This window comes from Pezoporus occidentalis, unplaced genomic scaffold, assembly GCF_034315485.1.
Source record: "Pezoporus occidentalis ecotype Australia unplaced genomic scaffold, CSIRO_AGI_Poc_V1 ctg104, whole genome shotgun sequence".
Lineage (NCBI taxonomy): Eukaryota > Metazoa > Chordata > Aves > Psittaciformes > Psittacidae > Pezoporus > Pezoporus occidentalis.
Genome location: NW_026912822.1, coordinates 1784453 through 1810866, shown reverse-complemented (window position 1 = coordinate 1810866; position 26414 = coordinate 1784453). Strand labels below are relative to the sequence as shown.

Here is a 26414-nt window from a genome sequence, read left to right as displayed (position 1 = left end):
TATAAATATATATATATGTGGATCTGTGATCTCTGACTTGAAATTATTGTCTTCCCCTTCTTTACCTGGCAGCTGTCACTGTGCTTAGGAAGAAGCTGGGCAAATCAGGGGGACAAAGTACAAAGTGCTAGGGGTTATAGGAGACGCTAACTTTCAAGGTATTTGAAGCTGTGTTTGCACATGAATAAAAATCCCAGTTTTATGCAGATATATTTAGCAATACTGAACCACAACTAGAGAGCTACAACAGTGCCTACATGAAGGTGAAACGGGGTGAGGGCAGCTTTTGGAAGGTCAAGTACATGTACTTTTCTCTTCCATGAGTGCCAGGGGTGGCTATTCCTGTGGAGCTCCTGTTTGACGAGTTACAGGTGCCATCAAGGAACAGAAATTGGCCCAAGTGTGAAAGAGCAGCAGGAGAATCTATCCCCCCCCCCCCCATCCCATCCCTGAGTGCCACCTTTTAAGGTAGCAAATGTGGTAGCACTTGGTGTGGTTCCAGCAGTGCTTTGCCATGGTTGTCTCCAGCCTTTCCCAGGTAGTTGCTGTGAAGAGGATCATTTCAAAGCAGTTTTCACTGAGTCATCTGAGTACAGGAATGTAATGCTGCAGTGCATGATGTGAGGAAAAGGTTCACCAGCAAAACTGCTGCTTCGGGGGGAGAGCTGGAACCATGTACGCAATATAAGGCTTAGCCCAGTTGTAAGTTGGAGTATGTGAGAAAGTCCTTTTCTAGTTCTATTCTTCAGCTGTGGTAGAAAGTGTTCCTCATTTTAGACATTTCTACTGGCTCTGAAGAAATAGTTCTCTCTCTCTTCTGAGCTATAACAAGGATCATTTCATACCAGACACAGATCTACTTCATAATGATAGGTTCAGAAGCTAGCCTTTTATGTGAAGTCCAACAGCTTCAACTATTTCTCCATCTCCAGAGCCTCCTGGTCCTCTAGTTATTGTTTCAGAAGAACATGTGAGGTTTCCAATGATCTAGCCGTATGTTTGACTGCAGGCTAGTTGACAGCACAGATTGTTTTGCAAAGACTGTGCTAGCAGCCAGCCCTACTCTCTTCATCCCTCTGGCTCCTCTACTCTTTGGTAACCTTTTAGCCTCAGTGTGCTATATAACCTCTAGTGCGTGGCCACCTGCAGTCCCTGCTAATGCCAGGAGCTCCTTTGCACAGCTTTGTGCTTCCTTCCTGGCACTAGGCAAAGCAGAGCATAGATCCCTAGCCCTACAGCAGCTTAGACCCTGTTTGTAGCTATTCCTCTCTGAGAAGCTCGGAGAGAGTCTCCAAACCTATGTATTTGCAGTGAGGACAATACAACTCTGCCTTCAGCTGGCTCCTGCTGTTGCCTGCTGAAGCTTAGGCAGAAAGATGAAGCAGTCAGCCCAGGCTCACCATGCAGTTGTTGCCAGCGGCACAGAGCAGGTTTCTCTCTTTGCTCCCTGGGAGCACAGAGTTGATTTCTACCCCAGGATGTTTTGGATGCTGGGATCAGTTTAACAGTCTTTTCCCCAGGGAGCAGTTATTAACAGCTTGACAATAAAAGATGGCTATGAACACAGTGCTAGAACGTCCTAGCAGTGGAAAGAAGGGCAGAGCAAAGGACACATGCTCTGAAGTTGGTAATGGTGTCCCCCTTCGTGTCCTACAGCAGTGAGATACATGGATTAATTTAAAATGCATTGGTAACATATGGGTCTAAAATTATTCCATGCTCTTTAGAACAAGTCCTTTGAGCTAGGGCTGTTGTAAATTCTAATTAGTCTATGCTAATCTCCATAATAAGCAGCTATTTCTAATGCAGATCTAACTGATGAGGTCTGACAGCATTTTTCACACTTATACACTGGCAGCAAGCGGGTATCAGAATGTTTGCTCAGGTTACAGAAACTCTCTATTTTCTGTACTCTACAGGGAGTTTGTATTTGCTGCAGGCTTGTGCCTCTTTGAGGATTGCCAATTTATGCCTGTTTGCTTGTATTTATTTATGCAGAAAATAGGGAAAACTCCTTCAGCCGTTCCCGAAGCTCCAGCGTGTCCAGTATCGACAGGGACTCCAAGGAGGCAATTACTGCTTTGTACTTCATGGAGTCCTTTGCCCGAAAGAACGACTCTGCTGTCTCCTCATGTCTCTGGGTTGGGACGGGCCTTGGTATGGTCTTAATCCTGTCCCTTAATCTGCCTGCTAGCGATGAGCTACGGCAGTCAGAGCCGGTCATGGTGTCACCAAGTGGTAAGAGTGCAACTCTTTTCCTGGCTATTACCTGCCTTGGTACAAGGGGGGAATAACTGCATGATTTTGTATGGCCTTTGGGGCAGGAATTTCTTAATCCATGTATGAAGCAATGGTTACTCACTACACTAAAGGCACACAGGTAAATACAGATGCCGTGGGAGACCTGCAGCTTCATGAACTGAGATGCTTCAGTTATGTTGGTTCTGAAGAGTACTGTGTGTCATGGGCAAAGTTACACATTTCTTGTAAGGACAGGGAAATTAGCAAGTTCCTTCATATTGTGAAATTACAGTCCTGCATAACAGCTCTGATCCTGTAGCAGTCCTGTCTGGAATGCTGGGAAGTGATTCACTGTCTATGTGTCAGAAAGCTGCAGAGAGGCAGAAGGGAGTTTAGAAAAGGAAACAAAAAAGTTGGCAGGTTGAGGTACCTGGAGAGATCCTTGGCTGAGTGAGTGACAGATGGTGTAGGAGAGAGAACAGAGGGCTGGGAGAGGTCAGGTCCGAGGAGAGGCAGTATGCACTTGAACCTTTAAAGCAAAATCATGACAAAAATCAGGGAATGTGCAGGAATAGAGGGTTTCCTACCCACCAGCTTCTTTAGAAGAGCAATGCGGAAGGTCACCAGACTAAAAGCAGCAATTTTACTGCTAGGGAACAAATATCCTATGAGTGTAATGCAAAGACAACAGCCTATCTTTATGGTATTCAGTAGCACGTACTATATAGATTATTTAATATCTCTTGCCTAAGACTTTTTCAGTATTGGCAGCCTGTTTGTTCACCTTGTTGTGTGGTCAGGAAGAGCAGAGCACGCAAGGCTTGTCAGCTAGATGAATGTGTTTGCTCTGTTTACAAGAGCTGAACATCAGCTGTGCTGCACGCGTTCACGGTGCTGACAACCAGCTTCATTGTGGGGCCAGCATCAGTGAGAGCAAATTATGTTTTGCAGGCACAGTTCTGACACTGAAAGGAGCTGTGCTGACCTTCGCGTGCTTGGACTGCATGGGGACATTGACACATCCACCGTATGAAGTATGGAGGGACCCACACAGTGCTGATGATGGCGAAAAGACAAGGAGAAGGAAGCTTGTCATGCATTCCCCTTCCTCCTCCCAGGACATGGGTGATCATCAATTTGCGGTCATTTGTTCAGAAAAACAAGCCAAAGTCTTCTCATTGCCTTCCCAAACGTGTCTTTATGTCCACAACATCACCGAAACGTCCTTTTTATTGCGAGCAGATGTGGTCACCCTCTGTAACAGCGTCTGTCTGGCGTGCTTTTGTGCCAATGGGCACATCATGACACTGAGGTACTTATCTAACTCATCTTGGGGCAAAACTAAGCAAAGAGGTGGCACAGTGCTGTCACATTCCACTTGCGTTTGCTCCAGAGCGCCTAATGCTTTGCATTAACTCCCTGGGGGGTGCATTTAATGCCCTGCCTTGCCATTGCCATACGTGTTCCTTGGCCTTCCTTTGCAGTCGTGTAGCAAAGCAGACTGTTCTTTCATAGTCATTCCCCCCCCCAACATGATGACTAATAGCTGATGATTTTTAACTGTCATAAAAGAAAACCCTTATAATTTTGCTCAGTTATGGTAGGTCAGGTAGGGAGGAGGACAGAAAAACTCGGGCACAAAGGGTCCTGTTCATCTGGTGTGAAGCAGCAAGTCTCACTCTTGCCATTTCAGCTTTTCTGCTTAGAGCACCTGGTTTCCCTTCATTGTCACCTCCATCAGTGGGCTGGCTGCACAGTAGCCCTCTAGCTGTGCCCTCGCCTTCCACGCTCCATTTTCCCAGCCAGGCCATTTACATTTTGGAAGTGGTTTGCCAAAATGGCAAGCCAGGGGAAGCTGGAGGACAGTGAAGGCGGTGGGGGAGCAGGGCCTGGAAGTGGGGCCATGCCCATGTGATAACTGGGGGCAGACCTTACCGTGCAAACTGCCCAGCCCCATAGCACAAGTCATACACATCCCAGACCCGGACAGCAGCAGCAGATTAAGGGTTATTGAGGCAGCTGAAACTTCTTCAGCCAAGGAAGCAAAGTATGGTGGGAAGGAAGCACGCTGATAGCAGAGCTTTCAGCTTAGAGCTGTGCTTTAACTATTCCAGTTATGGGAAGTATGAACTTAAATGTTGGTTTAAAATGCAGCCCCAGAGCAGGTGTACCAGGAGTGGCAACCGGTGAACTAATGTGGGTATCTGCTTCCCTGCAGCTTGCCCAGCCTTCGCCCACTGCTGGATGTCAACTACTTGCCAGTAACAGACATGAAGATAGCACGGACCTTTTGTTTCACCAACGAAGGGCAAGCTTTGTATCTCAGCTCTCCCACAGAGATCCAGCGCCTGACTTACAGCCAGGAGATGTGTGATAATCTGCAGGTAAGGCTCAAACTCTTGCTGTGGTCCCTTGGTGCTCATGTGGGAGGGCTCGGGGCCTGTTGCATCAGGTGCAAATTGCCACATATTCCCTGTTGGATTTCAGTATCTGAAGTGCAGGCTGTGCTGCAGGAGCAGGACATACATGCAGGAGCAGCACAGGCATGTTCCTCTCCACTCGCCCTGGCTGAATGATGCCAAAGCAGTTCTGTTGCTGTTTGGACCTTTCCATGGCGCTGTCACTTTACTCCTGTCCCTGAGCCTACATCTTGCCCACATTTAGCTGCAGTCTCTGCTGGCTCCATACAGAGGCAGATTTGTGCCCATGTGGGACTCTTCACAGCCCAGTTCTCTAAGTCCTACCGTATGAAAGAAAAACTGTTAGAAATGACTGAAGGGAAAGAAGGGGAAGCTACACATGGATAGCAGCTACAACGGTTGGTACCAGCATGTGTCCAGCCACAGAAACTGCCTCAGTAACAATATGAATACCTTCCTGTACTTTTAGTCATTTTTGATTTTAACCTCCAGCTTGCAGGAGATCAGTGCGAGCAGGAGACAAACCAGTGTGGTTAGCAGCAAAAACTATGCTCTGTTTTAATCTAATTTTTAATTATTTACCATTGTTTTTACTCCAATAATTGGTACTCCCCTTCTTCCACACGAGGAAAGCATCTCCCATTGTACATTAAAATACAGAAGCTGTAGAAAAGATCTAATTAAAATAATTAATTTGAGCAAAAGGTCTTTACAATGTGAGAATGTTGGATTTGGTTTGGTTTTTTTTTACAATAAAAATGCAAATTAAAATTTCATTTACTGAAGAGGAGGAATTGTGAGAGGTTACAGGGAGAAAAGCAGTAATAAAAGGGGGAAAAAAGGAGGGGGGGGTAAGCTCTAGGTTATATAATTAACAATGAACTAGGATAGAAATATAAAAGAAATGGTCCTGCCAGCACTCATTATGCCCCATGGAATAACATGTGCTGAGCTGCTCAGCTCCCATCACAGCACTGCCTGTCTCAAGTCTGAAAAAGCCCTGTGAATAGCGAGCATTGCACACAAGGTTTTGCATATTGAAGAAGAGGCTGTTTTGCACGGAACCAGCCATAAAATGATCACAAGGTTTGATCCAGGTACCTTAGAATATGGACCTGCCGTGAGAGGCTCTTACAAGCTACATCATTTTGTTTATTAACCTTAATAGCATCATATGGCAAACAACCAAAGGGAAGCTCAGCCCTTGCTTCTCTGTGCTGCCATGCTGCGGCTGCTGATACCTAGGCTTTATGTGAAGATGATGGTAGAAGGCTTGTCCAGTCATCATGTGTGTACCCAGAGCAGATGACCCGGTGTCACCTCCTGCCTGGGAAAACAGAGCCAGGCTCACGAGTGCCTCCACTTGGGCTCTAAGGGCTGCAGTGATTTTTCTCCCAGAGCAGGTGCCTGTGCAGAGGAGCAGAAGCACTGCTGCCCTCAGCACTCACCGTCCCGGGAGCAGTGCTCTGTGCCGCACAACAACGTGTTGGGGCTTGGGTGAGCAAATAGAGTTGAGCGACAGGGCAGCGAGTGTTCCGGTTCCAAACATGGGTAGGACTGCATGCTTTCTAACCCAGTTTGATTCTGGAGAGCTCCCTTTTCCCAGTACTGCTGCAAATCAGTCTGAGCATCAGAGTTGGTTGGGCCAACAGCTCCAAGGTCTACAACCATGACAGTGCCTTCAGCTTATTTAGCATTACTGATGCCACTGCCACCATGCACACCACCAGAAGAGTACATGGGGAGGTTGTATGGAAGGTGGTGGGATTTGCTTAATTTTTAAGCAAACAGAAGCCCACAGAAACCAACCAAACAAGAAACCAGCAAACTCTGTGAGCTGCTCAGAAGCGCTGACCTCAGGTAAGCTCTAAAAGGAAAACAAGGATTGACTGCCCTGCTTGTGTATTCAATTACAGTGTCGCCTCTGCTGTTTCTAAGCAAAATGTGATCTTATCACTGGTATTTACACTCTGTAGTGCATATGGATTTTTTTTCTCTGTGGTAATGAACATAAGGCTGGGCAGTGACAAACCAAATCCCTCTGAAAGCATGAGTGAATCTGGTTAGTCTATTAGTCTGGTTAGTCTGCCTGTCACGAAGCACAAATGCTAAGTACTCAATAGTGTTTGCACAACAGAACCTTTTAAAATGAGCCAATTAGATGCAATGCATGTGGACTCATTAATGCAAATAAAGAAAACACCCAGAACTGCTTCCATCTCACTAATTTTTCACATGGACTTTTGTCTAACTTTACTAGGACATGCTTGGGGATTTGTTTACTCCTGTGGAAACACCAGAAGCCCAAAACAGAGGCTTTCTCAAAGGACTTTTTGGAGGAAGTGGACAAGCTTTTGACAGAGAGGAGCTTTGTAAGTAATTTATTGGGGTTGGGCTGGTTTCTTTTCAGAAATTAATTCATGGGATCCCCTGCCCTTGTCATAGAGGAATTGTAGACTGATGTGGGTTGGAAGGGACATTAAAACTCATCCAGTTCCAACCCCCTGCCATGGGCAGGGACACCTTCCACTAGAGCAGGTTGCTCCAAGCCCCATCCAACCTGGCCTTGGACGCTGACAGGGATGGGGCATTTCACATGGTGAGAACCCTGTGCCAGGGCCTCACCACCCTTCCATTGTTTCAGTGTCTCAGCATCCATCCATTGTTAACCTCTGAATGGAGTGGTACACAAGGTTCAGATCATGGATGAAAAAGTAAAGATGAACAAGGGGGAGGGTCCTCAGCTGCCTCTCACCATTCCTTCACCTTGGCGGCTTCTCTCCAGCAGTTGAGGATGGGGTGCAGCACAACTGTGGTGTAGCTGTGCAGAGAGCAACGTCTTCCACACGTGCCACCTGTGCATCGAATGGCATCACCGCCGTGGGGCTGCAGCTCGAGGATGAGAAGCACCGACAGAGGCACGGCCAGGGACTCATTCCTCTCTCTCTGTCCATTTCTCTTTTGCAGTTGGCGAGGCCACAGCAGGAAAAGCCTCTCGCAGTCTTGCCCAGCACATCCCTGGATCGGGTGGGATTGAAGGTGTGAGAGGTGCTGCAGGAGGCGTCATCGGGGACTTGACTCGTGCACGCATTGCCCTTGATGAGAGAGGACAGAAGCTGGGAGAGCTGGACGAGAGGACTGCGAGCATGATGGCCAGCGCCGAGGCCTTCTCCAAGCATGCACATGAGGTAGGGGCCCTGGCACCACACACCCAGAGCTAGGAACTGCCACCCTGCAACCAAGCTTTTGCTTCCCTTTGGGAAAGTCAGATATGGTTCTCCCAGTCGAGTTGGTTTAGGTGTACTCATGTTAACTGGCACACCATCTTTCCTGCTTCCAAACAATGAGAACACCCAAAATAAACTTCCATTGCACAGCTCTTCCCTTCATGTTTTCTTAAATGAGCATCCATTGCTAGCCTCTGAATTTAGAACACGGCACTTCTCATCTCTCGCCTTTCTTATTCTGTTGGGGTGTTTTTTTAAGCCTCTCAGTGCAGCACATCTATGCAGTAGGGCAGAAAACAGGTAGGTGGATGTGTATACAGGAACCTTTACAGATCCAACTGGGAAGAGGAGGAGAACATTTCTTGTACAACCCTGTGGTACAGTTCTATAGAATAGGGCTTGCCTGGAACAGACACTTCTGTGCTTAGAGCTGGAAATGGAAAGTTCTTCCATCCTACGCTGTTAAGGCTGGGAATCAACCACAGTGATTTTCCTTGGAGATAAATCATTAAAGGATACTTCTCAAAATGCATGGGTTTTATTTAACATCCAAGACCTTTACATTTTCATTGTTTAAGTGTAATGAAAAAAAAACAAAACAAAACAAAACCAACCACTAAAAAACCCCAAACTCCCCCAAACTAACAGAAAGAATCTGCCCTAGAATGCAAAAAGTTTCTATATTCAGGGCGTATCTGCTGTGTTCTCTAAGCAAGCTTCTTTCTATAAGGAATAAAAATGAAAGTTCCTGGTTATGAATCAAAGCTCCTCAGGAAAACTCTCCCAGTGCCCAGCAAGAGCAGGGCACTTCTTAAAATTATTGGTTTTAAATGTCACAATTAATTATGAAATTCAAGATGAGGCCTTAGTGGACTCGAGACCTGATGACACTGCTGGTAAAGTACCACATTGCTCTTCCTTTTTAACTTACGGAGGGCTGTGACACTTACTGGGCCTACGTCGTGTGAGATATAGAATCCCAGACTGGTTTGGGTTGGAAAGGACCTTAAAGCTCATCCGGTTCCAACCCCTGCCACAGGCAGGGACACCTTCCACTAGACCAGGTTGCTCCAAGCCCCTGTGTCCAACCTGGCCTTGAACACTGCCAGGGATGGGGCAGCCATAGCTTCTCTGGGCACCCTGTGCCAGCGCCTCAGCACCCTCACAGGGCAGAATCATTGCAGAGCAGTGGTTTATATCACTTTGTCTGTTTCCTGTTTCTGCAGGTGATGCTGAAATACAAGGACAAAAAGTGGTACCAGTTTTAGACTTTCACAGAAGCTACTTGCGGCTTTAAGAACACTGTTCAGGGAAGTGGCAGTCATTCCCAAATCTACCAGTCACTGGCCAGAGACAGGCTTTTTTTCTCCTAGAAGATGTTTTCCTGTTACTATTATTGGATTCATCGCAGTGGGAGTCAAGGAGAAATGTTACAGACCATGAGATGGAAGCTGAAATGACGTGGGTCTTACTCCAGCAGCTGGCTCATGTGGTAGACAATTTTTTCCCGAAAGCATCACTGTGGCATGTAGTTTCTCAGAGGTATGAACTGTGGGGAGTGCATCTGGTTGAAAATACTCTGTACAAACTCCAATGTTAATGCACTTACTTATAAACCTTTGCATGAGTGACATCTTAAAAAACAAAAACAAAAAAAAAAAAAGAGAAAAAGAAAGCATGTTGTGACCGAAGACAAATGGGATTTATTTCTATTCCAAGACAACAAAAAAAACCCCAAACCAAACACTTAAATGGCAAAAATCTTTATTTTTTAGAAGTGACATTACAAAAAGCCAGTGCATTTCAAGCATGTTTGCTATTGTTTTCAACATAAAAATTAGTTGAGCTGCATTTTCTTACCTATCTGCTATTTATTTGCCTTGAAAACCCTTATTTGAAATCAGTGCTCTCTAACTCCCACCAGAAGAATAAATAAATTCAAAATCCTATACCCCAAATTTACAGATTTTTTTAACTAGCGAGACAGACACTATCTGAAATGTCATGAAAACATGAGCATAGAAGGCTTATTTGCACTTCAGAGCACAACATGTCATCCTTAGCTGTACTTTCTAACATGTGCTCTAGATTCATCTCAGTTGTCCTTGAAGGAGGCTATGGCAGTTGTCATTCCCGTGGCATCTGCGTCACTTGGTTGCCTTATTTCCCAGTCACAGAATAGCAAACCAGCTTAGGAAATGGCATATTCCAAGTGAGGAAAAGCAAGATGGGAAAGCACAGCCCTGTCAAGTTCTGCTGCCAGAAGCTGCTTGTGCACCAGTGGTCAGTTGAAATGATGCTAAGGAAACTGCATGGTACCCCCCCTAAGGCTGGGGCAAAGATCACAGCAGCAAGACTAAACGATGGGCCAGGGAAAGAGCATGAAAACGATTGGCAACATGCACATAAAACACATCTAAAAATGACACCATGGGTGAGCAGCACTTCAGATTCTAAACATGCTGCTAACCATCATTTGCTTCTGCTTCGAAGTGGCTTGTTTGATTGCTAATGAACTCTGCAGAAAATGCCCCAACCTGCAGCTAGAGAAGAGAACAGTATGTAGAACCTATTACCTGTCTACACCACTAGAGCCCAAGTCCATGAGCGTGCTACAAGAGCCTCAGTGCCACACAGGTCAACTGTTAGAAGTCTTTCCAAGACTGGCTTGGAAACAAGGCACTGAAGGCTTGGTTGCACGTGCCTGGACACAGCTTCGAATCAGGAAAGAGAGGAAAAGGTGGGGAAGCAGCACTTAAAAGTTTTTCTATTAGAGAAGAATGAGGACATCTGTCCCTTCATAGGGTCTTCACAGACACTGGTGCAGAGGGGCAGCATCCCCCTCCTAACTAGACCTTGACTTCACTCATGTCTCTATCACCCCAGTGTTCAGATGATGCCCTTCCCATGTCCTTCCTTTTGTTACAATAAAACGGAGCCTGGGAAGGTGTACATCCAGAAGCCTGGCTTCACCATCAGCCCAGCTGCACAAGTTAAAGGGCTGGAGCACATCAGAGGCGTTAAGTTTTAAATCCACATTGTAGCACCACAGCAATGTCATGGTTTGCAGGACTTTCACACTGCTCTGTGGGCAAAACCAAAACGATGGCCCTGCCGGGTCTAGCTCAGCTGGGACTGAGCCTCAACAAGTTCCTCTCTGTCATGGAGGAAACTGCTCTACAATTGTCAGAACCTTTGAAACTTGCAGGGAAAAAGGTCAAAGCCTGGGTTTCTGCCAAGGGTAAAGGAATTGGAATTGTCTGTGAGCTGAGAGGATGTCTCTGAGTGTTTGAGGAAGCAGCAAACTCACCCCCCTGATAGCAACAGGAACTGGGCAACTCCTGGCAGCAACTGGGTCACAGAACTGGCCACTTGCATCTGTGAGGAAGCACATTTATTCCTGTTTTCTCATTCTCTAGAATGAGAAATAAATAACAACATTATAGCAATTCTATCTTCTGTTTAAATGTGCATTTCCCCTTCCTGGACTCTGGCCTGTGCTCCAAACCTGGGCAACAAAAACCATTTGGGGCAGCATTCAAACCCTCCAACCAGCTTTCAAGCCCTTATTCTTTCTGCCTTCTCCGCTTTTACAGAGAAGCAAAGCAGTCTTCACTGGCCCCAAACCAAGGCCATCCCACCAGCATTTGGTCCGTCTGCTGCTGCAGAGCTGGTGCAGACAGAAAGGCCATCACCAAGTCCAGCGTGGCCATGAGCTGGTGTTCAGGAGGCAGCCCCATGAGTGCTGGCATGTGGCTCACTTCAGTGACAAGGAAGCTGCCGGTCCTGTGTCAGTTCTCAGCTGTACCTCGCATGTGTGGTTAACACCGAGTCCAGTGGGAACGGCTCCAGGCTTGGAGCCTGAGCTGGTCACTGCTTTGAGCATCACAGCTTAAAATGTAAGAGCAACTTCTAATTGCTGATCACTGCAGCACATCCAGAGAGAATTGACCTCAGCGAGTCTTTCACACAAAGCCTGACTGCCTCTGGCTGCCAGCAGGCTCAAGTTTAACACCAGGGATGGGAGGGGGGGAACCTGCCAGTAGATTTCCACTTTTTATGCAACAGAGAAGTGAGAATTTAGCATCCCTCAAACTGACACTTTTTAACAGTTAACCTGGAAGCAGCCTTCCCCTCGCACTGCCCAGCAGGGCACAGCTGCATCTTGCTTTCCACTCCTCTATATTTTACATCTTTCCAGACAGTTACAAATTGCTGTTTCTGTTAAGTTCACCACTTGTGACTATAATTATCGATTTTCTTGTAGTCTGTAGAGATCTAAAACGTTGTATATGTTTGTATATAGAACATTCTATATATATAAATATATATATGTAATGTATATGTTGTATAAGTTTGTTAGTGCACACTGTTAAATGCTTTCTATCCAGATTTACCATGTTATGTGGAAAAAACAAACAGCCTTCACTTAAACACATCAGTGAGGGAGGAGGAAGTCCTCTGGCCTGCTTGGTTTATTGTGAAATGAGGGGGAGTGTGGGATTGTTGAGGCCTGACCCGACCACTACTAAAGGCACAAAGATGCAGCATTCCAAGCAACAAGCTCAGCATCTGACCTGACTTGCCATTAGAAAACTGAGGACACTGGCTGTCAAAATCATGTGCTTTCACCTTCCCCCTTAAGACAGCACCTCCTCGGGCAAAATCCTAACCATAGCCTTATCTTCAGCATCGCAACCCCCTGTTACAACAGACCACATTGGCTGGGAATATTAGCTGGATTTCAAATGCATTTGGATACCCTGTTCCCTCAGCTCTCTATCCCACCCACACCCAGATACACACACACACACACACATCTGCCACCAACCAGATGTTTTTAAACTTAGGCCCAGAGCTCTAGGTAGACAGAGGATGCAGAGCAAACCCGTGAGGTTATTTATAAGGTCTGAGAGTTGACAAGTCTTCAATGAATTACAAGCTATTTTATGAAAAAAGAATAAAATCCATTTCCTAGAGCCTTAAATTCTGCTTCAAATCCTAAATTCAAAACCATGATTAAGGAAAATTTGAGAATCAGGTTTTGCTTTGTATCATTAACTGTTTCCTAAATTCTTTTTACGGTTCCGCATTTCAACTATTTGTATCAATAAGACATTTCCTCTATTGGCAAAATACAGCTTGTTATACAAATATTTAACAGAAACACCCTATTTACAACACATAAAATTAGCACATACAGAACTACTCTAAAACAGTTTACATATTCCTCTGGAGAAGCCCTTTTGCACCACAGTGTGTGCATTGTAATGAAGATACACATACAAAAATGGTTTTATCAGTATACAGTTTAAGGAGAAAGCACTGCAGCTTAAAGAGCAGCTGTGTCAGCCTCAGGACTCCATATATAAACCGTGTGTATTGTAACACAGGCAAAACCCCCACATTTCAGATACTTACGGCCCTTAAATGCCCACCCTGTGCTCCCCATACGTCCTCCTCCATAGGCTAAAGGTGAATTCAAGCACAGCATGCCTCAGTCCACAGTGTTCTTCTGCCTTGGCATGGTCTCAGTAAGAACACACTCTCTCTCATTAAGGAGCTACGTGTGGCCATTTGTAGTCAACTCTTCATCTTAGGTGTATAAGCAATAGTCACGTAAATGAGTGTTTCCATCCATGTGTTTTGTTTTGTGATTAAATCAACAGATCAAACATTGTACTTTTTTAAATAGCAACCAATATTCAGATTCAGTGACAAGGAGATGCGGACAGAATATGTGTGGGGTTTGTTATCGAGGCGTTACCTGTATTTCGGACCGAAGGCTGAACACTCCTGCACTAACCATGGCCTGTTTGCACAGGTATCCTCAGTCAGCATCACAAAAGTTAAAACAAGGCATCTTTAACTGAGGCTGTTTTGAGTCCCCAGTGACAACCAAAAAAGTAAAAAGAGGGAAGGAAAATAAAGGCAAGAATTGATATTGGCTGGTGTAGAGCTCCTTTTTTCTTTCAACTCCTGGATTCTTTATAGTATTTCAAAGGCGAGTGGTTTATGGAAAGCCTTTGGATGGAGTTCACACTACTCACTCAGGCACACGGAAACGCAGCCACCGTTGCTGCTGGGGCAGGGATGGCCACCTCCCTCCCTCCAGCAGCTCCCACAGGGACAAAACCTGGACCCCAGCTCATGCTCCTGTGCTTTACTGCAGTGAGCTCGTAACCGCAGCAGCAGCCCCAGCAATGCCAGCCTTGGACCTGGGCTTCCCCACCAACGGCCAGCACCCTTCCTGCCACTTCCACTTGGGGTTCAAAGCCATCACCTACCACCTGCACTCTCAGGAGGGCAGGAGTGAGCACACTGAAGGGCGCTTACCAACACCTTTGCTTTGCTCTGCCAGGAGAGGCTCAAAAACGTCAGCCAAAGCTTCCAGCTCCTTCTTTTCAGCTATGGATCTGCAGGAAAGGCTCCATGGCTCTCGGCCTGATGAAACACAAACAACACGGGCAAAAAGCAAAAGGACCAGCACACATCCGATTGCAAGTGTCACCGTTTGTCACCGGCCTTTCTCCCACCACTGCCCAGCTACAAGACAGTGCACAAAGCACTTGCAGTGGGCCGGGTAGCGTGGTTAAAACCAGTCAGAGGGCTCGTTCAGCTCGTTCACTCACTCCCCCCTTTCTTGCCCTATCCCTTCTCCTGGAGGGATGGAGGGAGAGGAGAATCTAAAAGAATGCAGCTCCCACGGGTTGAGATAAGAACAGTTTAGTAACTAAGGTATAACACAGATCACTACTGCTACCAGCAATGATAATAATGATAAAGGAAATAACAAGGGAAGAGAATACAACACCTCAGCACCCGCCGACCGATAACTCGCCCCATACCAGCAGGCTGAACTGAAATCTCAGCCATTCTGATGAGCCAGTGGATAGAAACCGAAGAGCACAAGGCTGCTCAGCAGTCCCAGGGGCTGGGCTCTCCCTGCGAGGAGCTGAGTCACACAGGTTCACATGATGTGAAGACAAAGCGTTCCTGGTGACCCCAGCCATTTGTCTGCCAAAAGAAATGGGGGGGGGGTGTGTGATCCAGAGACCCACCTGCTGGTGCAGGAGCCAGGCAAGGGCAGCACAAGGCAGGACTGGGCTGCAGCAGCCGTTCTGTGCACACCAAGTGGCAGGGCTGCCATCACAAACAGAACTCCTGCCCCTTCCACAGCATCCATCCGTTGCCTTCTCGGGCTGCGGGACCACGCGTGTTAACTGCGTGTGCTGTGCAGCACCAACCAGCAGGAGGCTGGAGCAGGCTGCAAAGAGAGAAACACACGAACCGGCTGAGGAACAGAACAGACACAACCCGATGCATCCCATCCTGTCCGCAAGAAGACGGAGAGTAACCTGCACTCAGGTTATCAGGTCCTGAGCTAGAACAAAGCCCAGTCTCCAGCTAAACACAGGCCCCAGCCCACAGGCAAAGGTAAGCACGAGCAGCCAGTCTCCTACCACCTTCAGAAAACAATGGGTATTCTCTTGTGCTCAGTTCTGCTCTCCTGACCCAAGCCCTCCCCGCTTGCCCTGATCAGTCTCATTAATAGTTAAAGTCTAATCAGAACTAAGGTACATAAATAGCAGCAGTCAGGCAACAGCTCAGAACCAGTTCTAATATCATGACTCAAATGCCACTGCTGCCTCGTTCACAGAGCAGCAGCTACCTTTTATCTTCTCATTTGCTCCAAATTAGTGCTTAATTAAAATGAACTCGTCGAGTTTGGTGAGCAAAATAACTTCAGGTCTGTGTCAATCCCTTATTGATGAGCATCAGCGTGTCTGGAGACCTTGTTGGGAAATACATCCTTCTGAAATGCCACAGGCGGGAGGAACACGCTCTAATGTGCCAAAGAACAAGCACATTCCAGCAGCTCCAGTGAGGCCTGAAATAGAGCACAGGTGTGTCACTGCATGACACCCAGGGACAGGAAATCATGTGAACCGATAATGAGTCCAACCCAGCAGCATCACAGGCAGAGCACACAAATGGTCAGACACCAGGGTGCCGGAGCTCAGCTCTGTTAATAACAAAAGCTTTAATAAGCTAAGCAAAGAAAAAACTGTCCATCAACCAAGTGCTGTGCATAAAGACCTCATCCATCCAGTGACAGATGTGGTAGAAAACCACAGCACAGAGGAGGGAAACCAAACATCCCAATGTGCAGTGAAACAAGAAACAGGAAAGCAGGCCAGGTCTCTCAAGGCTGAGGACAGTCGAAGCATCCTCGCCTGGGGCTTTGGCTCGATACCACATGTCTGTTTGGCTGCACAATGGGCAGGTGGTGGATCAGAGTCCAGGCTGTGGCCTTTTATACACAGGCCCCATTAAGATCCTTTAAAACTCACCGTGGTCTTGAAGCCTCGGAGCCAGGTACTTCTGATGTCGGGACAACGGCCGCACCGACAGCGCCGCCTTTGGAGTGAACAAGCTCAAGCAGGCTCTCAGGCTGTTGAAAGCCCAGCCTGCATCCCCTCAGATCAGGCTGGAAAAGGCAACTTCAAAAGTACACTTCTGAAAAAGGAGCCGGCAGAGGTTCAGAAAGGAAAGAGTAACGAGGGGCTTGGCAATTTCTCACAGGAGACAAGAATGGGAAGCTGGAGATTGCTTCTGTTGAGGAGGAACCACAGAAGAAAGATGGGATAATATCATTAGAGGTATCAAGAAGCTGACGGGAGGCACCTGTCCTCCTTTTCTTGGAACATACAAGAGCTACATGATGAGAATAACAAGATTCAAGGTCAGGCATTGTATGAAACGAACAAAAGCAACTGGACTTGTATAACCGTTGCCACCATGTGAAAGGGAAACAGAGCCATGTGACGTGAGGTTCAGCCAGACCAGGTGTTAGTGAGGAGAGTAACACTGAATAGCAGCAGATGAATTCCCTGCAAGCTCCCTCCTTGTCTCCTCTTTTGAAGCACTTGACCCCAGCAGTCAGACTCGGCACCAAGCTCAGCTTGACCAGCCCTATCTCCCAGGGAAACTTCCTGCCTGGTCACAGGGATGGAGTCAAAGGTGCTATAGCAAAGCACAGGGGAAACCTGAGCACTTGTTAGCAAGGCTGCCAGCAGGCAGGGTAGGAGGCTTCCCCAGGGAGCTCTCTGAGTAAAGAGCCACAGGTCACCCACCACGGCTCTCTACGGCACCAGACCTCAAACCCCAGCAGGGCTGTCACCTTAGCTGCCCACACTGAGATAGGATTTTTCCTCACAAAAGTACCAATTGCCATTAAGTAAGTTTTTAGCCACTCAATTGTGTTTCATTCTTTAAAAAGGAGTGGTTTTGCTGGTGATTTTGTGTTCACTATAAGGGTGTTCAAAGAGCATCCCTGTCAAGGCCAGTTTGCAAGGTAGCAGTAGGATGAATGACGGCAATCAGTCACCAAAATGCTTTCCTCAAAGTTGGAGGCCAACCAAGCCCTGGTTCCACGCACTGTGACTGCTGCCCAGCTGCTCAGTGAGAAACCCAGCCAGCTGGAAGGCCACGTCGGCACCTGAATATCATCAGTGAATCCAGTACAAAACAATCCCAGCAGAGGCCTGGAGAATCCAACGTTCAGTGCACACAGACTTTGCATTCTTTTTACCCTAGACACAGTTACAACACAAGAACTGCCAAATCATCTTTTAATAGAATAATCCAGCTCACTTCATGTGTAATAAATTCATTAGGCATTGGGGTTCTGGTTTAAAAGGCAGGATCAAGCACATTGTAACAGAATTCATTGAAATCCTGTGCTTTTAGCAATTAATCATTTCACAGTTCTGTCCATGCTCCACGGTGCTGCCTGGCCTTTGAAGAGTTTGCCTTGGTGAGCTCCTACCAGCTTCAACCACACGTCTCAGGAGGCAGCTTGCGACAACGTGTACGAACCCGGTACAGGAGGATGTCACCGCACACAGGTCCGTCCCAGGCACTGGCCCTGCCCAGTCCACGGTGCACAAACCTACCCAGTTCCACCTCAGAGCTCCAGGTCCTGCAGGTCTCCCCAGCTAGGTCCAATTTTCACTTTAACACTCAGCTTTACCGAGAGCTTGATGGCATTTTCCATCTCCTGCTTGACAATCTGCGCGACCTAGGAGGAGACGCGGAATGTCAGATGCACACATCATACAGTGCTCTGTTTGCCTCGCAGTAGCTGGGCTGGCTGGACCCCTGGAATCACCTCATGCATTTACTCACACTCACTTGCCACCACCGGGAATGCAACTGAGCATTCTGATCCTGATGAGGGTTTATGAATGGAGAAACTGTATGAAGCCAGTGATATTTAATGCAGCACAGGGTTGTGACTAATTCTGCACTAAGACTACTCAGAAACGTACTGAAAGCAAGGCACAAAGCAAATGCACCAGAGGCAGGGAACGGTGTTCCTTCTCAAGGTGTCGGCACAAAAGGCACTCTGAAACACAGACTACAAACCTCAAGGAAAGCAGATCACATTCAGTGCAGGTGCTAAAATACCACCCAGCTTCCCCCTCGCTAATTTGTTGAGGCAACTCCAAGATTTGTTTGCTGGGTATTCCTAAGAAAGTTCCAAGAGTATTCCTAAGTATTCCAAGAGTTCCAAGTATTCCAAGAGTATTCCTAAGAAAACCCTCATCCCAGTACACACAGGACCAGAAGGTATGTTTGCCTGAGACTTTTTGGATTGTAAGAGACCTGATTTCTTTTTTTCCTGACTGTAAATCCATGCCCCCTGGACCCATGTGGAATCCAACCTGTCCCGGATTGCTTATTGGAATGCATCTTTCGATCCACACCCATCCCATGGACCCTTTCCACAGCAGAGTGAAAAAGGCTTTGAAACTATTGCCATTTCAGCCCAGCCACTGTGTCACCACAGGAACTGCTCCACCTTTCTGACCCTTCCACACAGCTTCATAATCCCCTCACAGGTATTCACAGTCAAATTCCTCCACAGCTCTTAGTGGGGAATGGAGGAGGGGATTTGAAGAGATCAGAGCACAAGTGCTTACAACAGCATTAAGAACTAGGGGGAGATTTGTCTTCCCAAACCCAATGCCCTTATGTACCGCATTTCAAACTGATCTTGATGCCCTAGCAAATTGCTTTGAAATAAATAGGATGTAATTCAGCACAGACAAGTGCAGAGCAGAAAGAAGCAGGGTAGAAAATTGGCACAGAAATAATCTACTGTTCAAAAGTAGGATGAAAAATAACTGCCTGGGCAGGAAAAAAAACAGGGTTATCCAAGATTAAAAACTGGATAAGGCTTAAGCAAGGCACTGCTGTGAGAAAAAAAGCAAATGCAATTCTGCAACATAGAAAATGCTGCTTGTGTGACACACAGATCCGTTCCCCACTCTGTTCAATCCACTCCAGCCATGCTCAAGTTTGGGGCCCAGTTTAGAGGAAAAACTAGAGGAGAATAACGCTGGGGTGCGCATGCCTTTGGAGGAGTGATCCCCCATGCGCCTCAGCGCTGAATGAAAGCATACCTACTTTACAACTTTAACAAGTTGTGGAGTCTACCCACGCATCAGTATTACAAAGGAAACACGAACCACACGCAGGGAGATTCCTTGAGAACAGCCGCAGCTCCTGCACTACCACTAGCAGAAATATCACGTAAGGGCTGCTGCACCTAGAACAAGGGAGCCACGACAACCTGAACGAGGCTCCTGGGGAAGCCAATGGAACGAGACAGGACGTGCACCAACAACCTGAGCTTGGGGGGGCTCGGGACTCTGAATTCCCTGTACGTGAAGCAAACAGCACCATTTCAGGGCTCTCAGCACTCAGCTAAAATGGGCATCTTAAAAATATCCCTGCAATGCCACTGGGAATAAGCAAGCAGTTTAAAAAGCATCTAGCCTTTGAATCCGAATTTAGTCCCTGCCTTTATGTCCCTACCTGGTTTCTCATTGCTGGGTTGACAACAAATAGAAGGTCAAGCCTCTTCTACCATCTTTGGCAATACTGCTACAACCTTGGTTTTGTGATACGGCCCGAAAGCTCATCCTCTTCACCTTGACATGCTGTACAGCCTGGAAAAGGTCTGGTGCCCAAGGCATTTCACACCTTCAGCACAAGAACAAACAGGTATTACCCTAGTGTGGCCTTTCTGACAGAGGCAAGCTAGCTCACTGAGAGAGTGCGAATGAAACAAGAACACTCACTAGCATTGTTTCTCTTACAGACCATCTGCAAGGGCACCCTGATCGAAACACAAACTCACATATGCATGGAAAGATCACTTTATTTTCTTCTATGCACTTCAGCAGCTGACAGTAAGCTTGAGCCAGCATCAAGCCTGTGACCGGACTAACTTGTCTGCAAAGATCCTTTCTGGCCCTAAAAACATTTAATCAAAGGGGTAAGAAGTACCCCGTTGTCTTATCTAGGCAGGAATCCTGGAAAACCAAGCAAATCTGGCACGCCAAAGGGAAATCCGAGTCTAGGAAACATGCTTTGTGCACATATGCTGGTTTAAGTGACTGCCCAGAGCATCTATGGCCTGAAATAGAGCTGAAGGAAGTTAGAAAAGCTGGTGATAGTTGAAATTGTTACTGAGAAAATGTAATACCATGAATAATAAGGAAATCCACTCTCTTGGCCCCAGTTCTTCTGGAGACACTGTGATAACTTGATGTCAGTATCTAAAGACATAAACGCCTATACTCAGGGGATTTCAGTTTTCGACTGAAGGAAATATAGGAGCTTCTTCATCTCTAAACCAGCCTGCCCAGATTGAAGCAGCAGACGTATGAACGGAGCTGGCAAAATGAGCAGAAGCCGGAGCTGAGATGCAACAGGAAAACATTAAACCTTTTGTTCTTAATAAAATGTGTTCTAAAAATGTGCTCAAACCAGTCAGGGCTGCTGCAGGGTCCCTCAGATCAGGAGTCACTGCTTGCCATGAGGAAATGGCCTTTTGTCATTAAAGATGTGTATGCACGGAACAGAAGCGGGCAAAGACATCCCCAAGCTATGGAAGCACACCCTGGGAGCCTTCTTGCTTTTGTGCTGACTTGGAAAAACACTGAGCTGCCAAAATCCAGCTAATACACTTGCTACTGAACGCTGCCATACAGATACCAACCACAGTCCACACAGCATGTTCCTTACATCTACCATGCTGCTCCTCAGCACCGAAACTCTCCTACCAGAAAGACAGGTAGGGTGAGAATGAGGAAACAAGTACCTGACGTACAGCATTCTCCTTTCCCTACACAGAGTACAAACCAGAGCTCTAACAACACATGCTCTGAGTTGGGCACCAGAAAACCCAAGTGTGAACAGGGAGGCAAAAATACCTCCAAACAAAGCAAGCACTTCGCCCTACTCCTGTCACCGATATTAAGCGACTTGACTCATGGAGTCTTGCAGAGAAGTTGTACGAGCTGCTGTTAGAAGCAGTGAAGAACTTCAGCTAATGGGATGGCTTGAGCCTGAAAACAAAGGGGTCAAGAATACAAACAGAATTTTTCATCCAGTTCAGCTTTGTTTTCACAGACCTTTTAGCACACAGCAAGAGGAGATGCAGGGAAGAGCAGCTGAACCCCTAGAAGGCTGGTTTCAAACATCATAGATAGCTGAGAAAGCACGGCCATACCTGGATGACATTGTCCTCTGCAACTTCATAGAGGAGCTCATCATGGAGTTGGAGGATAAAGAAAGCTCCGCTGGTGGGCTGTAACATCCCTCTGCTTCTCTTCCTCCCTAGCCTTCCTACAAAGGTGAAGAGCACAGTTCATTAGATACCATTATGAAAAGGCGCGTTTCTTGTATCAAAGAAACCTTCCACATTCCTAATGTGGAGCAAAAGAACTTTAAAATGCAAAAGCCCATGCCTACAGATAAAGCCACAAAGCACTACTGTTCTATCAATATTTGTACAGCTACCGAGGGAAAAATGTTAATGAGAAGCATTTTAGATACAAACATTTCAGCCTTCCATTATAAAGCTATGAATCAGAACAGAAACAGGAGACAGTTGCATCTCCTGAAACCATCTGTTGAAAAAGCAAAGTTTAAACAAAATCCTGTCAAGTTTAATCAGGAGTTAGTGCCCAACATCCTCTCTGGCAGTGAATGACAGTTCTGCTTTTCCTCCAAATCCGTTTTACTGGCTAGTCTAAAAAGGCAGCAAGCCTCCTCCCAAACGCAGTTATCTGGAACCGCAGCTACTGCTCCTGATGAAAACAAGGGAAGCAAAAAGAGCAGTTTTTGAATAAACAAGCAGCTGAATAACCCGTTTTGTCATTTGCCTGATGAAAATAAAGCAGAACAAACTGTTCCCTGCTGAAAGCTTTCCAAAAGAAATAAACAAACACAACCTCACACACGGAGCCTCAAGTTATTTATGGCTCAGGTTAGCTACCAGGAGGACTCCAGTTCACAACTACAGGGAGGGTTTCACAGCATCATCAGTTCCTTGCGCAAACCTCACACTGGAGCATCAATGTTGAGGAAGCCACATGATGCAGGGTCCTTCTCTGATGGCACAGGCATTTAGAATGTGCTGAAAGAGAATTTAGGGAATTTCTTCCCGTTCTTGAAACCAGCTATTGTCAAAGGAGCAAAAACTGTCACAAAAGCATCTCCTTCCCTTCCTACAACTACCGGACCAAAGGCCAGGAGCTGCTGCTCCTGGAAAGGATGAGAAGCTCTGCTAAGCACGTGCCTTCTACCCATAGCAGACCTCTGAATCTTGTCTGTAAAATAAAAACTCCCTGATTAATTCCTTAGGACTGAATACTCCTATTAAGACAGCTTCATGTTTCAGCTGAAGCACAAGAACTATCACAGAAATACAGCACTGCACCCCTTCAGCTGCCCTTCTAAAAACACAAGACTGATGAACAGAACACTGTTTTATGCTCAAAAGAAAACCTTCGTAGCACTCCTCTGGGAATAAGTACCCCAGCATAGCTTTGCTGTCTGCACCCAGGAGAAATCTATGCTGCTAAGTACGTATAGAATACTCCTCTGGAGCCTCTGGACATCAACTTCCAGACTTGATTTTAACAAAAAACTGTATTTTTGGAACCCGAAGTTGTTCCATTCTATCTTTACACTGCCTCTGAAGGCAGAACACGTGCTCAGTTTCACCTTCCTGCTTTTGAACAATTCTGGGGTGGCATCATGGTCCATCTCACATACGAACTCCCACTGGCAGCCTTTGGAAGATCTGCTTTGAGACAGCTGGGGGCTCTGATCTGATCACAGCATTGGCTTTAGTTTGTGTGTTGAGCAGACGTTCTCCCTACGTATTTCCCTCAAGTGTCATAGTTTCAGTTTGTTTGTTGGCTTCATTTAGATCAGGCCTTTTCGTTTACATGGAAGATATTTTCATGTAACAAGAAAATTTCCTTTTGCTTTGATAAACTAGATAGGCTTCTGTTCCATGTACATAGAAATGCACGGTTAATATTGCAGCAAATATACTTTTCCTCTTATTAGTACAATAATTTCTAATTGACGCTATGTCAGTAGTCTTTTCAAGCTAAAAGCCACCACTTTACACGAAATGAAATGAGCCATCCTTGGTTTTCTAAAAGCACAACAACGTTAGCAATGAGATTTGATTCCCCTGTCACCCCACCTGGAGTATTGTGTACAGTTCTGGTGTCCTCAACATAAGAAGGACATGGAGCTGTTGGAACAAGTCCAGAGGAGGCCACGAGGATGATCAGGAACTGGAGCACCTCCCGTATGAAGACAGGCTGAGAAAGTTGGGGCTGTTCAGCCTGGAGAAGAGAAGGCTGCGTGGAGACCTCATAGCAGCCTTCCAGTATCTGAAGGGAGTCTACAAGGATGCTGGAGAGGGACTCTTCATCAGGGACTGTAGACATAGGACAAGGAGTGATGGGTTTATACTATAACAGGGGAAATTCAGGGTAGAAACAGGGAAGAAGCTCTTCACTGTGAGGGTGGTGAGGCACTGGAACAGGCTGCCCAAGGAATCTGTGGATGTCCCATCCCTGGCGGTGTTCAAAGTCAGGTTGGAAGGGGCTTTGAGAAACCTGGTTTAGTGTGAGATGTCCCTGCCACGGCAGGGGGTTGGAACAGATGATCTTGAGGTCCTTTCCAACCCAAATCATTCTATGATTCTGTCATCCACTCCTAGCCCAAAAGCCCTAGCTTTTTTAGTTTTGCAGGCAATTTGCTGAAGGTTTTGCCCTAGTGTGCAAGAAAGAGGCAAGCTTACCAGTCTGATCTCTCTGGAGGAAGCTCTCCAGATGTCCATGGGACTTGATCACAGAGGAGAAAGCTTCCAGGCGCCTCTGAATGTTCACAGTGGCTGTTTTGACAATGTCAGCAGCAGATCCCTGAACAGTTGTGTTCACAGCCTGTCGCTCTGCCTAAACAGAGAGAGATGTTCTCAAAAGTCACCCTCAAAAATAAATCAAATCCTGCATGCCACTTGGACATCATTAAAACTAATGAATACGTGGCTAAATACAGGCACAGGAAACCCTTCACATACAGTTTGTTTCATTTGCCTGAAAGAAAGAGGTGTTATAGACTAGCTTCAGACAGAAGATTTCTCCAGGTGACTGACAGAAGCAGGATTCCCACTAATTTAAAATGAATTAATATCAAGGGTAATAACCTGCAAGAGTCACAAGCTACAAGATGGAGAAGTATATACACATGGCAATAGTTTCTTCAGGAGCAGAAAAACCTCTCAGTTCATCCAAGTACCATTCTGCCTATCTTCAAAACCATCAGAAACCAAAGGTAAGAAGCTGGACTTCATGAACATTATAATAACCTGGTCTGCTGCGCTGAATCCTGACTGCCAGAGCATTACAGCTGTGCAAAACCACACCAGACCACACTGTGACACAGTGGCATTTCCTCCCACACAAGCAAACTGTCAGATAAGAAAACTATATTCAAAGGTTCCTCTCTCTTTGATTAGAGCCAAAATGCATGCAAAAAAGTTACAAGGAAGCTGAAATGAAAGTGAAGATAATTCATTAACTGGTCTTCAATAGGATTTTAAAGAACAAATCAAAGTTGAACAGAAGGGCCATCTACAAAGCTTCATGCTGAAGTATCCTTCAGATTAAACAGTCACATTATCTCAAAGGTCTTTTGGAAGTCTCCTTGTTTCCCTTTCAACCACTTGGAGTACAATAAACTCCCCCAATTCCTCCCCCTTCCACTCAAGTCTTCAATTCCACACAACCTAATCCAGCTTCCTACTGAGAAGTATAATGCTTCCTCCCCACAGAAATGTGCCAGCATTACCCCAGTGTGTCAATTCACACTTACTGAAGTAGAGTTAGACAAGTGTGTCCAAAATGACCTTGGAAAAAATTAATGCCAACACAAAGGCTTATATTAAGTAATTATTTATCTAACAGGCTTGGGTTTTCTTTGAGGGGAAATAAGGAACAAATACTAAAAACTATAGCACTTAAATGTCCTTTCTTGTTCAGGTGCTGACAGCATATAATATTCAAAGCCTGATGAGTGGGAGCAACCCAGTGCTCCCACTGAAGAGCACTACCTGAAGAGTTAAAGCACATCACTGCGTGGAGGCTTCTTAAAATCATGTCCACTTATTCCACTAAATTACTCACTCCAGTTCTAACGTGGGAGTTTTGAAGTGAGCTTAGCACATGATGACAGCTGTACACCCAGTCATAGCAGACTTGCGTCAAGCAGACCATGACAAAAGCTCTGTTATTCAAAGCACAACCGAGGAAACAATGAACTAAGTGAAAAGTGGAAGGTCATGACCCAGATGGCTCACAGAACCTGTAAAACCACAGCTAGATGTGCAAAGAAATCCAATACTTTAAAAAGTTAATAAATAACTAGAACCTGTGCTGCACTCAACATACATGAGCTTTACTGTAGGGGTTTGGATCTTTGATAGCTGGCAGGTATCTCCGTCTTCCCAGGATGGTCTGCACAAATCCATCTCTTCTGCAGTTCCTCACTGTCTCCCTCAAGAATTTCTGAATCCCTGTGAAAGGAAAGAGAAAAAGTTTTCCCTAACACAGCTGATGTTCCTTGTGGACTTCTCACTGGGGTCACTGAAAGGAGTCTGGGACACCCAAACAGCACCAAGGTAATTCTTTGCATTTCCTAGACCATGTCAATGGAGAAGGGCACACGATCACTCCTTTAGCCTATCTGCAGCTCTGCTGGGAAACCTAAGTAAGGCTTTTGAGGTAGAAGAGAGTGTGTAGTGTCGGGATATCCGGCTGTGCACAAGGACACAGGAAGTCCATGCTGCACAGTGCCCAGGCACAGAGTAATACGTGCATTACTGATAATTGAGAGGTCAGGACCTAAACCAGCACTAGAGAGACAAGTAGTAGGAAGGGGGTAAGTTGAAAGCAGAAGTCTAAGTCCTTGATGCCTCAGGCTGCCTGACTTCAGGCTGTGTCACTTCAGATTGTAGGATGAAAGAAACTCATCCACCTGCACTTTGCAAGGGAAGGAGTGAATCCACCAAGAGCATTAAAAAGAAACTTATGTGAAAGAAAGACGAGATAGGAAGAGCCCTTTTCGCTGCAAGTTCAGGTAA

The 26414-nt window shown here is 46.2% G+C and overlaps 3 protein-coding genes across 12 annotated transcripts in view; 1 reads left to right on the top strand and 2 right to left on the bottom strand.

The window, feature by feature from the left end:
- STXBP5L (syntaxin binding protein 5L) overlaps positions 1-9839 on the top strand; it is a 190148-nt gene extending 180309 nt beyond the window's left edge. For all 9 annotated transcript variants that reach the window (XM_062618662.1, XM_062618680.1, XM_062618688.1 and 6 more), the window contains 6 exons: positions 1999-2238; positions 3193-3553; positions 4460-4625; positions 6922-7033; positions 7629-7849; positions 9115-9839. In XM_062618662.1, the coding sequence (XP_062474646.1) occupies positions 1999-2238; positions 3193-3553; positions 4460-4625; positions 6922-7033; positions 7629-7849; positions 9115-9156 (1142 nt within the window). In that variant the 3' untranslated portion in view covers positions 9157-9839. The remainder of the gene's footprint in view (positions 1-1998; positions 2239-3192; positions 3554-4459; positions 4626-6921; positions 7034-7628; positions 7850-9114) is intronic.
- HGD (homogentisate 1,2-dioxygenase) overlaps positions 1-14277 on the bottom strand; it is a 339522-nt gene extending 325245 nt beyond the window's left edge. The window contains exon 1 of the mRNA XM_062618844.1: positions 14271-14277. The gene's annotated coding sequence lies outside the window, so the exon portion shown is untranslated. The remainder of the gene's footprint in view (positions 1-14270) is intronic.
- Positions 14278-17508: 3231 nt separating this feature from the next.
- POLQ (DNA polymerase theta) overlaps positions 17509-26414 on the bottom strand; it is a 54482-nt gene continuing 45576 nt past the window's right edge. For both annotated transcript variants that reach the window (XM_062618564.1, XM_062618574.1), the window contains 4 exons: positions 25723-25847; positions 24075-24228; positions 21477-21592; positions 17509-17972 (listed from right to left, as the gene is read on the bottom strand). In XM_062618564.1, coding sequence (XP_062474548.1) covers positions 17859-17972; positions 21477-21592; positions 24075-24228; positions 25723-25847 — 509 coding nt within the window. In that variant the 3' untranslated portion in view covers positions 17509-17858. The remainder of the gene's footprint in view (positions 17973-21476; positions 21593-24074; positions 24229-25722; positions 25848-26414) is intronic.